General features: G+C 41.0%; 1 protein-coding gene across 4 annotated transcripts in view; it reads right to left on the bottom strand.

The window, feature by feature from the left end:
- CBS (cystathionine beta-synthase) overlaps positions 1–12,419 on the bottom strand; it is a 370,635-nt gene that overhangs the window by 334,475 nt on the left and 23,741 nt on the right. For all 4 annotated transcript variants that reach the window (XR_004539237.1, XM_033942214.1, XM_033942217.1 and 1 more), the window contains exons 2-3: positions 6,605–6,822; positions 6,272–6,378 (exon numbers count right to left, since the gene is read on the bottom strand). Coding sequence is in view for 3 of the 4 variants with exons in the window: in XM_033942214.1 (XP_033798105.1) it covers positions 6,272–6,378; positions 6,605–6,819 (322 nt within the window). In the remaining variant the exon portion in view is untranslated. The remainder of the gene's footprint in view (positions 1–6,271; positions 6,379–6,604; positions 6,823–12,419) is intronic.

Here is a 12,419-nt window from a genome sequence, read left to right as displayed (position 1 = left end):
TCTCTAAAGTTAAAAGGGGATAGATTCTCTACAATTGTAAGGAAGTTCTTCTTCACCCAGAGAGTGGTGGAGAACTGGAACGCTCTTCCGGAGTCTGTTATAGGGGAAAACACCCTGCAGGGATTCAAGACAAGGCTAGACAAGTTTCTGCTGAACCGGAATGTACGCAGGTGAGGCTGGTCTCAGTTAGGGCACTGGTCTTTGACCTGGGGGCCGCAGCGTGAGCAGACTGTTGGGCGCGATGGACCACTGGTCTGACCCAGCAGCGGCAATTCTTATGTTCTTATGAAACTATTGCTTGCATTTGCTCCCCTCTTTTAGGGGAAGTTTGTTCACATATTCTCTTTTTTTATTATTTTTATTTATCCATTACAAATATATAAATACCAGCACTGTTTCTAACATTATAGAGATAGCTACATAGGGCTCCTTTTACTAAGCTGTGGTAGCGTTTTTAATGCACGCTGAAGATTAGCACACTCTAACCCCTGCGCTACACGGAATAACTAACACCAGCTCTATGGAGGCGTTAGCGTCTAGCGCACGTGGCATTGTACCGCGTGCTAAGCATGCGCTAAAACCGCTAAAGTCTGTTAAAGGTATTACTGAATTATTCATAGCTACATTTACTCAAACTATACATGAGACAGTTTGAGTGTAGCCACTGAGGTCACTATATATTAAGTTATTGAAATGATTTTTGATTATGTGAACATCTAAGACAAATGAAGCTGCATTGAAATGATATTGGAAGATTGATTATTTATTTATTTATATTTAACCAAAAGAAATTATTTTATGAGTGTGGCCTAAGTATTTAGACTGATTTGCTGATATTGCTTCACTTGTAAATTGCTATTTATTATTTACTATTGGCCTTTGAGTGTGTGATTTATGATATGACTGAAACACTATCTTGGACAGATAATTTTCAAAACTGTAGAACAGAAGATGGTGATCTCAAAGGTGGATAATTTCCAGAATCCTTTAGGTTAATGATAGATTCCCCTAAACAAAAATGTCAATGCTGTTATTTTATTATTGATACCATTTCTGTTTATTTAGTATTAATCACTGTATTCACTGTCTCTCAGTACTCCCACAAAAGGAATATTTGCTTGCTTCATCTCTATTTCTTCATAACTATCAAAATAAAGGTCACATTCAGTAATAAATAACAAATACAGTGGAACCTTGATTTACGAGCATAATTTGTTCCAGAAGTATGCTCGTAAACCAAATTGCTCGTATATCAAAGCGAGTTTCCCCATAGGAAGTAAGGGAAACTCGCTTTGATTCATTCCACTTTCTCCTCCCCCCCGAGGCTACCGGCGCTGCTCCATTCCCCCCACTAGAGGCCACCAGCGTTACTCCATACCCCCCCCCCCCCGCGATCCGGAATCCCCCCTGTGAACCGGCATCCTCCCCCCCACTTGCATCGCCCCCCCTCCCCCACATCCCCCCCAAGCACCGAAATAACATCCCTTACCCCGATTTGGCACCGGCACTAGCACCAACACACAGGACATGCCAGTGCCGGTACCCAAAGATCCTCCCTCTTACCTGTGCTGGGCTGGACTGGGCCTTGAGCATTTGGGCATGCTCAAGGCCTTCTGGTCTCGCTCTCTCCAAGATTCTCAGAATCTCGGAGAGAACGACACCAGAAGGCCTTGAGCATGCGCAAATGCTCAAGGCCCAATCTAGCCCAGCACAGTCAAGAGGAAGGATCTCCGACGCACCGCCCAGCCCAGCACAGCCAAGAGGGAAAATCTTCGGGCACCTTGGCAGCCAAAATCCATGCGAGACTTACACCCTAAATGGCGAGATCCTAGCAAGGACTGTTGCAGAACGGGACTTGGGGGTAATCATCAGTGAAGACATGAAGACTGCCAATCAAGTGGAGCGGGCTTCATCTAAGGCTAGGCAGATCATAGGATGTATACGTAGGAGTTTCGTCAGCCGCAAGCCTGAAGTCATTATGCCATTGTATAGATCCATGGTGAGGCCTCATCTGGAATACTGCGTACAATTCTGGAGGCCTCATTACTGAGGCTTGAGTCAGTCCAGCGAATGGCCACCCGGATGGTCTCGGGACTCAAGGATCTCCCGTACGAGGAACGGCTGGATAAATTACGGCTATACTCGAGGAACGCAGAGAGAGGGGAGACATGATCGAGACGTTCAAATATCTCACGGGCCGAATCGAGGTAGAAGAAGATATCTTCTTTTTCAAAAGTCCGACGGCGACAAGAGGACATCCATGGAAAATCAGGGGCGGGAAATTGCACGGCGACACCAGGAAATACTTTTTCACCGAAAGAGTGGTTGATCGCTGGAATAGACTTCCACTTCAGGTGATCCAGGCAAGCAGCGTGCCTGATTTTAAGAAGAAATGGGATCGTCACGTGGGATCTCTGCACAGAGATAAATAGGGAAGGGTCATTGGGGTGGGCAGACTAGATGGGCCGCGGCCCTTATCTGCCGTCTTTTTCTATGTATGTTTCTACCAGCATGTCCTGTGTGTTGGTGCTGGTGCCGGTGCCAAATCAGGGTAAGGGATGTTATTTCGGAGCTCGCAGGGGGGGATGTAGGATCGCGGAGCGGGGACGACGCGAGTGGGATATGCCGGATCGCGGGGGATGGTGCTCGTAAATCGAGTCAAACTCGATTTCCGAGGTGCCAATTTTGCGAATGTTTTGCTCATCTTGCAAAACACTCGCAAACCGGTGCACTCGTAAACCGAGGTTTGACTGTATACTGTTGCTCAAATATGACAATTCCTCAAGACAGTCTTTAAGAAATATGATGAAATCAAAACATCTATCAACCTGAAGATCCTGCCTGTTCAAATTTGCTCCTTTGTCATTTTCATCAAAGCACTTCTCATGATGATGTTTCATTTGGGCCACTAGGCCTTGCATTTCTTTGTTTCAATGTTTGTATTTTGCACGCATACGTGCGTTACCCACAGGCATGGGCGTCGGAACAGTGGTGGCCACAGGGGCCATGGCCCCCCCCAAAAAAGTTGGTGGTCAGTCAGAAGAGATGGCTCTCCTGCCTCCCCCATTCACCTCCTCCGCAGCCGCTCTCATTTAAAATCTTCAGGCAGTGGCAACGAGTGGGCCTGCTGCCATCGGCATGCCCTGGAAGTCTTCGATCTGCAGCGCCAAGTTGCTGCACAATGAAGACTTCTGGGGCAGGACAAGGGCAGCAGTTTCACTTGTTGCTGCTGCCAGAAGATTTAAAATGAGAGCGGCCGAGAAGGAGGGAGCCGTAAAGAGGTCTAGGGCGGAGCTTTTAAGGTCCCCCCATACAAAAAACATTCTGCTGCCTATGCCCATAGGTAGAGGAACTTACCATATTTTTCGCTCCATAAGATGCACTTTTTTCCCCAAAAAAATGGGTGGAAATAAGGGTGCGTCTTATGGTGTGACTACTACAACCCTTCCCCCTCCCCCACCATACCTGTTTTTAATTGCAGCGCTTCCCTCATTGGACAGCTGCAGCAGAAGAGGCAGAGCGGCAAACAAGGCAGCAGGGAGTTGGGAAGTGTGCCAAGGTGACGGAGGTCAGCGATGTTCTGCTTGCCAGGGTGAGAGCAGTGCATTGTGAAGAGCTCAGAGGGTGTGGGTCAACGGAGGAGGAGGCTTATGGGGACACCCTATATACCAGCGAGGACACAGTCTTTGTGTTGCTGCTGCCAGCCTCTCCCTCTGTTCAGGATTGCAGCAGAGATCAGTGAAGAAGAGAAGTCGGCGCCTGCGGCTGATGGAGCCAGAGACAAATGTAACAGAGGCTAACAGCCAGTGCAAAACATAGCTGGTGGATGAGCCCTGAAGGAGGTGACTGACTGTTGGGCCCTGAGAAGATGGTTATTTTGGCGCAGATTCCTCTCACACCACCAGGAACCTGGGACTGCTGTGCCATTAAGGCAGCGGCGCGGTACCAGGCAGGCGCATGAAAAGCTCACGCCTGATTTTTTGGCCTCTCGCTGCCACAACCGTCCAGTTGCGATTAAAACCAGGTACGAGGGAGGGGGGTCTGCTGCGATTAAAACTAGGTATGGGTCAATATGAATAATGCATGGGCCCATTCTACTCTTTTCCCTCTAGCCCCCCCCAAACCAAGATTAGAATGGGTCCATGCATTATTCATGTTGGTCTCCAACAGTCATTTTTCTTGGCAGGGGAGGGAGGGTGCAATATATCATCTACTTCTGTACATGATGACTTTGTAAGTTGAGAGATATTTTGAATTTGGATGATTAACTGCTTCTTTGCTGTTACTGGTTTTCTCCACGACACATGAGAAATACCCAACAGATGTTTTACCTAGTATATAGGAGGTATCCATTTCACCATTTACAGAAAGAGTACCCAGCCACTGCAGTTTTACTGACCATCTACTAAACATTCCTCTTTCCAGAAAATTGGTTACAAAATTGTTGGGAACTAAAGTAGGTGAATGATGCTATATGGATTCTCTAAAATAACCATTACTCTGTGTTGGAGCAAGAATGAGTGATTAAATTTTAGTTTTCTTTGTACACCATCTGTGTTAGCTTTGTAAAATGCTTATTGTTTTAATTGCAAGAATTGGAATATTTTTCAGGACTGTACTGTTAACTTGCTCTAAACCAGGGGTGCCTAATACGTCGATCGCGATCGACCAGTCGATCGGGAAGGCAATGCAAAAAATGCAGCCAGCTACCTGAAGTCCAAAAGGACTAACATAGAGGAATACCTTTAAACTTAAAATGACGCTGGTCACCTTCAATCACCCTTGAAACTATCAAACTCAATATATATACTATATATACTAACACAGGGGCCCCACAGCTTGCACTCAAGCCTCTAATAAATCAGAAGACAAGCTAGCTCCCAGGGGAAGTCCCCGAGCTTCCAAAAAGCACAAAGCAGGCTGGCTCAGCAGTTACACATGGCGATTGCCCCGCGAGCTGAAGACCACCCATGCAGAATTTGAGTCCTCTATCCAGCAGAGCTGCCCCAAATTGGGGACCTCTAGGCACCAAAGCCTTACAAAACATATTTAAAAAATACCTCAAAAAAATAAAAACCAAACAGGAAAACTGAAGAGGGCACTATATACTGGTGAAGGAGGAAGAGTTGAAAGATGTGATTTTGACATCCTTCTCCAAGCAGCTCACGACCAGAGGACATTCATCTTGAGTACAGACTCCCATATCCTTGCTATAGAGGCACTATTCTACATCTAACTTTATACACCGTTTATAGAAAGGTGCTCAGCAAATTTTATTTTTGTGCCAATTTTTTTAGGTGCCATATAAAGAATCTAGCCCTTTGTGTATTACCACTTGCTCCTTTCTAGACACTAACCAATCAATGAGCTATTTAGATTCATAAAACAAGTGCTGCTTACCCTCAACTCCCCCCCCCCACTCCCCCCTCCAGGGAATAGAACATGTACAAGGAAATTTCATATTGAACATTGCACACAAGGCTAAAACTCTTAGCTTCAATATCAAAAAATCCCTACACTTTCTTGCATGTCCCAAGAAAAACCAGGAAATTTCTAGTCTGTTCAAGTATTCTTAATGCAAGGCTTGTGTTTCTTGAATATAGCTTATAAAATATTAATCAGTTCATTTTTTAATTTAAAATTGCCTCAAAAAAATGATCTTTGTAATGTCAAATAGTTGTGGAACTAGATATGAAAACTATACCTACCAATGTGTAGGCCCTCTCAGTAGACTAAAAAGCAGGAAACCACAAAAAAAACCCATATTTCAATCTTCATACCGTTTCATTTGCATACTTTGTCTAACATTTGTTCTAGCTGCCTAGGAAGCAAAGGGAAAATATAATGTTTTATTTTTTATTGTATGCCGTCACCTCATTTTGGTAGGTTGCTTTGTTTACAAAAAGCATAACCAGTGTGCAAACTATGCTTCTTTCCTGATAAAGATCCAAGTTTACGAGTTTATTAAAAGCTTGATATACCGCCCATCATAGACATCTGAGCAGTATGAGTAATATTGGAATGTGAATATAAAATATTTTTTGTTAAACTAAGTTGGAACACCTGCAGCTACTCTGAGTACCTTTCTACAGATATGGACCATAATTACTAGACCAGTTGCATCCGAGATTTTTCTGTTCGGATTTTCAAAATTTGAGAGCACCACAAGCTTTACTTTCTACTGACCATAAAGACCAGATTATATGAATTGCAGCCAAATCTATCAACTTGCAGTTATGTCCATCTATAAAGACTAGACTCATATACTTACATAGCTCACACTTCAGGCCAAACATTTTTCCAATTGAATTAATTCGGACCATAGGAGTATCACCAATTTTATCCAAAATAGTAGACATGATCTTGGGAGATTTCAGTCTAAAAAAGAAGGGAAAAAAAGAGTGAGACTTCATGGGTCAGAAATGAAGATGTGAGGCAGCATAAGATCTACTGCACTAAGTGACAGATGCCCAAAGTCACTTTGTCACATCTTCAGGAAATAGAAGCTGGAATAATAGAAGTGGGTACACTGTATGTGTCCTTCCTCAGGCATATAATGCATAGACTGGAGAAGAGGGCTACTTCCACCTTCCAGGTAACTTACAAGGGTTCATAATAATGAGGGGACTCAGAGGGGTCAACTCCCATCTTCCAAGTACACTTGCTGGGCTTGTCAGGACGAATCCATTTTCTCTCTTTCTCACAGATATCATCACTGCAGGCATATTTTTCCACTTCCAGATTTTTTATTGATTTCTCAACCGGCTGTTTACAAGAGCTAGATTCCATGTTTGGAACTGCAGGAACACTGGGCATCATAACCTTCAGAAAGGAAAAGAAAGAGAAAGCAGCACAGATTCAGAGCAAACTACTTCCAGACTAAAGCTATTAAAAAAACTAACTAACCAACCCACCTCTCTCTACCACTTATCTTCATCCCAAAAACTTATCTACAGTGAAGTGGAAAAGCTTGTGAACTTCATGTATATCGATGAGAATTAAAAGTTCTTGCCATGATACCTTCTGTCTTTTTTTTTTTTTTAGTTCAATTCTTTTACTGCCTCTAAACAAATTAACAGAACAAGAATAAAGAAAACATCCAAATTTCCATATACTAAAAGCAACATATTCAAGCTATCATCCATTTTTGGCTTTTTTCTCAGCTACTCATTCATACTTAGCTGTTACACAAACCGTGTTCTATTCTATTCTTATTTATTTATACTCCGCACTATTCTCATAATAGATTCTGGCGGATAACAACAGTTAAAAATATATCAAACAAATTATTGACTTTAAACCTTTTTATTTTTAAAGGATTGTAACATCTTTCTAAAAACATACGATGACATTTTTCTTAATTTTATTGGAAGATCAAGCTTTGTTCCAATAAATTCAAAAGATTTGTTTACCAAAGATTTCAAACAACCATATGAACTTATTGAGTAGCGAAGTTTCAATGACTGTTTACAGTATACTGGGAAATAACTAACATAACACCAGATTTCTAGATCGCATAATCATTAGTTCAATGTGGTTTATAAAATTAATACAATGAAAGCGATTAGTTCAGGAATTTTGAAGTTTTCATTTGTGTTCTAAACTGTTTGTAAGAACAAGCTGTAAGCAATAGGTATTGAAAATCTTTATCGTAATGAGCTGCTTGATATGCTAAAGTATGTTCAACATAGAGCTTACTTTTACATCCCTCAACTGATGGAAAAACGAAGAGAGAATGTCACTTTCTGCTATTCTTGTGGGGCGCTATGTAAAATCTATCTGCTAGAAATAAGGGAGCGAAGCCAAAAGCAACTGGAAAAGTTATATACTTCATTAAACCTTCTGATCCCACTCCCTGTAACAATTTATATACAAATATAATAACTAACTTAAAATTCACTTTCTTTTCAAACTTCAACAAATGTAATTATTCAGAAGAGGAGTAACTCGATCATATTATTTAGGTCTAAAAATTAAACGTAGTCGTATTCTGAAGCAATTGCAGCCTATTTTTCAAATACATAAGAATAGCCTTACTGGGTCAGACCAATGGTCTATCAAGCCCAATAGCCCAGTAGCCAATCCAGGTCACTAGTACCTGGCCAACATTCCATGCTACCGATCCACAGCAAGCAGAGGCTTCCCCCATGGCTTAATAATAGACTATGAACTTTTCCTCCAGGAATTTGTCTAAACCTTTCTTAAAACCAGCTACACTATCCGCTTTTACCACAACCTCTGGCCAGGTATTCCAGAGCTTAACTATTCTCTGGGTGAAAAAATATTTCATCCTATTAGTTTTAAAAGTATGTATTTCCATGTAGCTTCATCGACTGTCCCCTAGTCTTTGTAATTTTTGACAAAGCAAAAAAATCGATCCGCTTGTACCCATTCTACTCCACTCAGGATTTTGTAGACTTCAATCATATCTCCCTTCAGCCGTCTCTTTTCCAGGCTGAAGAGCCCTAACCTTTTTAGTCTTTCCTCATATGAGTCATTCCCTTTATCATCTTGGCTGCTCTTCTTTGAACCTTTTCTAGTGCCGCTATATCTTTCTTGAGATAAGGAGACCAGAAATGAATGCAATACTTCAGGTGAGGTCTCACCATGGAGCAATACAGAGGCATTCTAATATCTTTAGTCTTGTTAACCATCCCTTTTTAAATAATTCCTAGCATCTTGTTTGCTTTTTTGGCAGCCAGATCCCTTTCTTGGGCGCTAACCTCCATGGTGGACCCTAGGATCTGGTAACTGTGATTTGGGTTATTCTTCCCAATGTAGATCACTTTGCATTTGTCCACATTAAATTTCATCTGCCACTTGGATGCTGAGTCTTCCAATTTCCTAAGGTCTGCCTGCAATTTTTCACAATCTGCATGTGTTTTAACAACTTATAAGAACATAAAAATAGCCTTACTGGGTCAGACCAATGGTCCATCAAGCCCAGTAGTCCGTTCTCACAGTGGCCAATCCAGGTCACTAGTACCTGGCCAAAACCCAAGGTGTAGCAATATTCCACACTACCAATACAGGGCAAGCAGTGGCTTCCCCCATGTCTTTCTCAATAACAGACTATGGACTTTTCCTCCAGGAACTTGTCCAAACCTTTCTTAAAACCAGCTATGCTATCCGCTCATACCACATCCTCTGGCAACACGTTCCAGAGCTTAACTATTCTCTGAGTGAAAAAAAAGTTTCCTCCCATTGGTTTTAAGAGTATTTCCCTGTAACTTCACCGAGTGTCCCCTAGTCTTTGTAATTTTTGACAGAGCAAAAAATTGATCCACTTGTACCCGTTCTACTCCACTCAGGATTTTGTAGACTTCAATCATATCTCCCCTCATCTGTCTCTTTTCCAAGCTGAAGAGCCTTAACCGTTTTAGTCTTTCCTCATACAAGAGGAGTTCCATCCCCTTTACCATCTTGGTCACTTTTCTTTGAACCTTTTCTAGCGCCACTTTGAACAGTTTAGTGTCATCTGCACAGTTAATCACCTCACTCGTCGTTCCAATTTCCAGTTCATTTATAAATACGTTAAATAGCACCGGTCCCAGTACATATCTAATCTAATCTAATCTTTGGTTTATATACTGGGTCATCTCCCAATGGAGCTCGACTCGGTTCACATATAATTAAGACTAGAGTACATAACAGAAAACATAAGAGAAGGAAGAACTAATTAAAAACTAAAGTACACAATAAAAGCATTTAACCCTACCCTCTGTTTTCTATCCGATAACCAATTCCTTTTTTATATATATATATATCTTTATTCATTTTCATTCTAAAACAGTGTGCATACAAGAATTCATACAAGTTTTTTTAAAAAACAGCACTTACATCTATCAATAAAATACATAAGAATAATTTTCACCCCCTCCTCCCCTGATTCCAATGTATTCAAGATAACCATACATTAATATTTACAAATCAATAATAAACCGGTCCCTGAACCCTATCCTTCTCCCTCCAACCCACCCCCCATCCCTGGATGTGCAAATTATAATCAAAAGTAAAGGGAAACACCATTCAATTAGAATCAATTAAATTGGTCAATGGACCCCCACGTCAGTTTAAACCATTTGATATCCCCTTGCTCAGAAACCATTTTCTCGTATCTATAACACAAACATAACGAATTCCACCAAAAAGTGAAATTTAATCGGTTGCAATTCTTCCAATTTTTTGTAATCATTTGGATGGCTACCCCAGTCATTATACCCAATAATCTGTTTTTATGTCTGTCTATTGGAGATGTAGGAGATAACAATGTCCCACAAATCACCACTTCATATGACAGCGGAACCACAGTCTCCAGAATCAGAGTACGGTAATATGTCCCCATATAGATCTCCAAAAACTGAGTATCAAAAGACAATAGAATAATAAATGATCCAGCGTCCCTATGTCAAGATGACAGTGCCAGCATCTATTAGATTTTGAACTAATTTTTGCAAAACGAACAGGTTCCAAAAATTTCTATGCAACAGCAACAACAAAAAAAAGGTTTGTCTCATAGATGCTGACGCTGTACATCTCATCCTCCAAGACCAAATTGAGTAGCAGAAATCTGCTGCTTAATCTCAATGCTCCAAATATCTCTCAAACTCGTTTTTGGTTTTTTATTCATATAGCCAGATATTAATTTATACCACTTGGCTGCCTGATGCCCCAGCAAATCTGTCTGGAAGCATAGGCCCAGCAAGCTATACTGAGTTTTTAGATTTCGCCAATCAGGGAACCCCTTCTGAATGGCTTGCTTCAGCAGCAACCACTTATATATTTGAAACTTTGAAATAGCAAATGAATGCTTTTTTAATTATTCCCAGCATCCTGTTTGCTTTTTTGGCCGTCGCCACACATTAGGCGGAAGGTTTCATCTTACTGTCTACAATGATACCCAGATCCTCTTATTGGGCGCTAACCCCCAATGTGGACCCTAGCATCCGGTAACTGTGATTTGGGTTGTTCTTCCCAATATGCATCACTTTGCATTACTCCACATTAAATTTCATCTGCTACTTGGACGCCCAGTCTTCCAATTTTCTAAGGTCCATCTGCAATTTTTCACAACCCACATGCGTTTTAACAACTTTGAACAGTTTAGAGTCATCTGCAAATTTAATCACCTCACTCGTCGTTGCAATTTCCAAATAATTTATAAATAAGTTAAATAACACTGGTCCCAGTACAGACCCCTGTGGCACTCCACTGTTTACTCTCCTCCATTGAGAAAAATGACCATTTAACCCTACTCTCTGTTTTCTATCTGATAATCAATTCCTAATCCACAACTGAACTTTGCTTTGACTCTTTAATTTTCTCAGGAGACTCTCATGAGGAACTTTGTCAAACGCTTTCTAGATACACTATATCAACCAGCTCACCTTTATCACACCTTCAAAGAAGTCAAGCAAATTGGCGAGGCAAGATCTCCCCCGGTTGAACCCATGCTGACTCTGTTTCATTAAATCATGTTTGTCTACGTGTTCCACAATTTTATTTTTTATAATTGTTTCCACTATTTTGCCCAGTACTGAAGTCAGGCTTACCGGTCTCTAATTTCTCAGATCTCCCCTGGAACCCTTTTTAAAAAGCAGCGTAATATTGGCCACCCTCCAATCTTCAGGTACTATAGATGATTTTGGCAACAGATTACAAATCACTAACAGCAGGTCAGCAATTTGATGTTCGAGTTACTTTAGTACCCTGGGATGTATACCATCCGATCCAGGTGATTTATCACTTTTTAACTTGTGGTTTGGCTTAGTACATCATCAAAGAGATTTTTTTCAGATTTTTCTGCATCATCACCCTTGAATACCATTTCCAGTTCTGGTAGATCTCTTGCATCTTCTTCCATAAAGACCAAAGCAAAGAATTCATTCAGTCTCTCTGCTAAGGCCTTATCCTCCCTGAGTGCCCCTTTTGCTCCTTGATCATCCAATGGTTCCATAGATTCCCTCACTGGTTTTCTGCTTTTAATGTACCTAAATAAATTGTTATGAGTTTTTGCCTTGCTTAGATCATCTCACTAACACCTTCTTACAGTTCCATCCGTTTGTCAATTATTTTATGACTCAACACGTAAAACCATTTATTCTGTAGTTGCACCCTCATTATGGAACTCTATCCCAATAACTAAGACAAGAGACTAATTCTAATCATTTCAATTCTAACCTTAAAACCTCTCTCTTTAGGGATGTGTTTGAGATTTAGATAAAAGGGTTCATTTAAGTTTTTTCCTTTATCATATCGTTCTGTCCAATACCTCCTTATTTTATTTTGAGAATTGTAACCGCTCCCATTTCTCTTTTGTCCATGTCTCATCAACTGAATTGTTGTATCTATGTATCCTTTCCCCTGTTTTTAACTATTTCTTTTTTATTTTTACAATTTTGTACAATGTAAACTGGTTT

The sequence above is a fragment of the Geotrypetes seraphini genome, chromosome 4 (assembly GCF_902459505.1).
Source record: "Geotrypetes seraphini chromosome 4, aGeoSer1.1, whole genome shotgun sequence".
In the NCBI taxonomy this organism is placed as follows: Eukaryota; Metazoa; Chordata; class Amphibia; order Gymnophiona; family Dermophiidae; genus Geotrypetes; species Geotrypetes seraphini.
The sequence above is the reverse complement of the archived record's forward strand: the minus strand, read 5'-3'. Positions and strand labels throughout refer to the sequence as shown.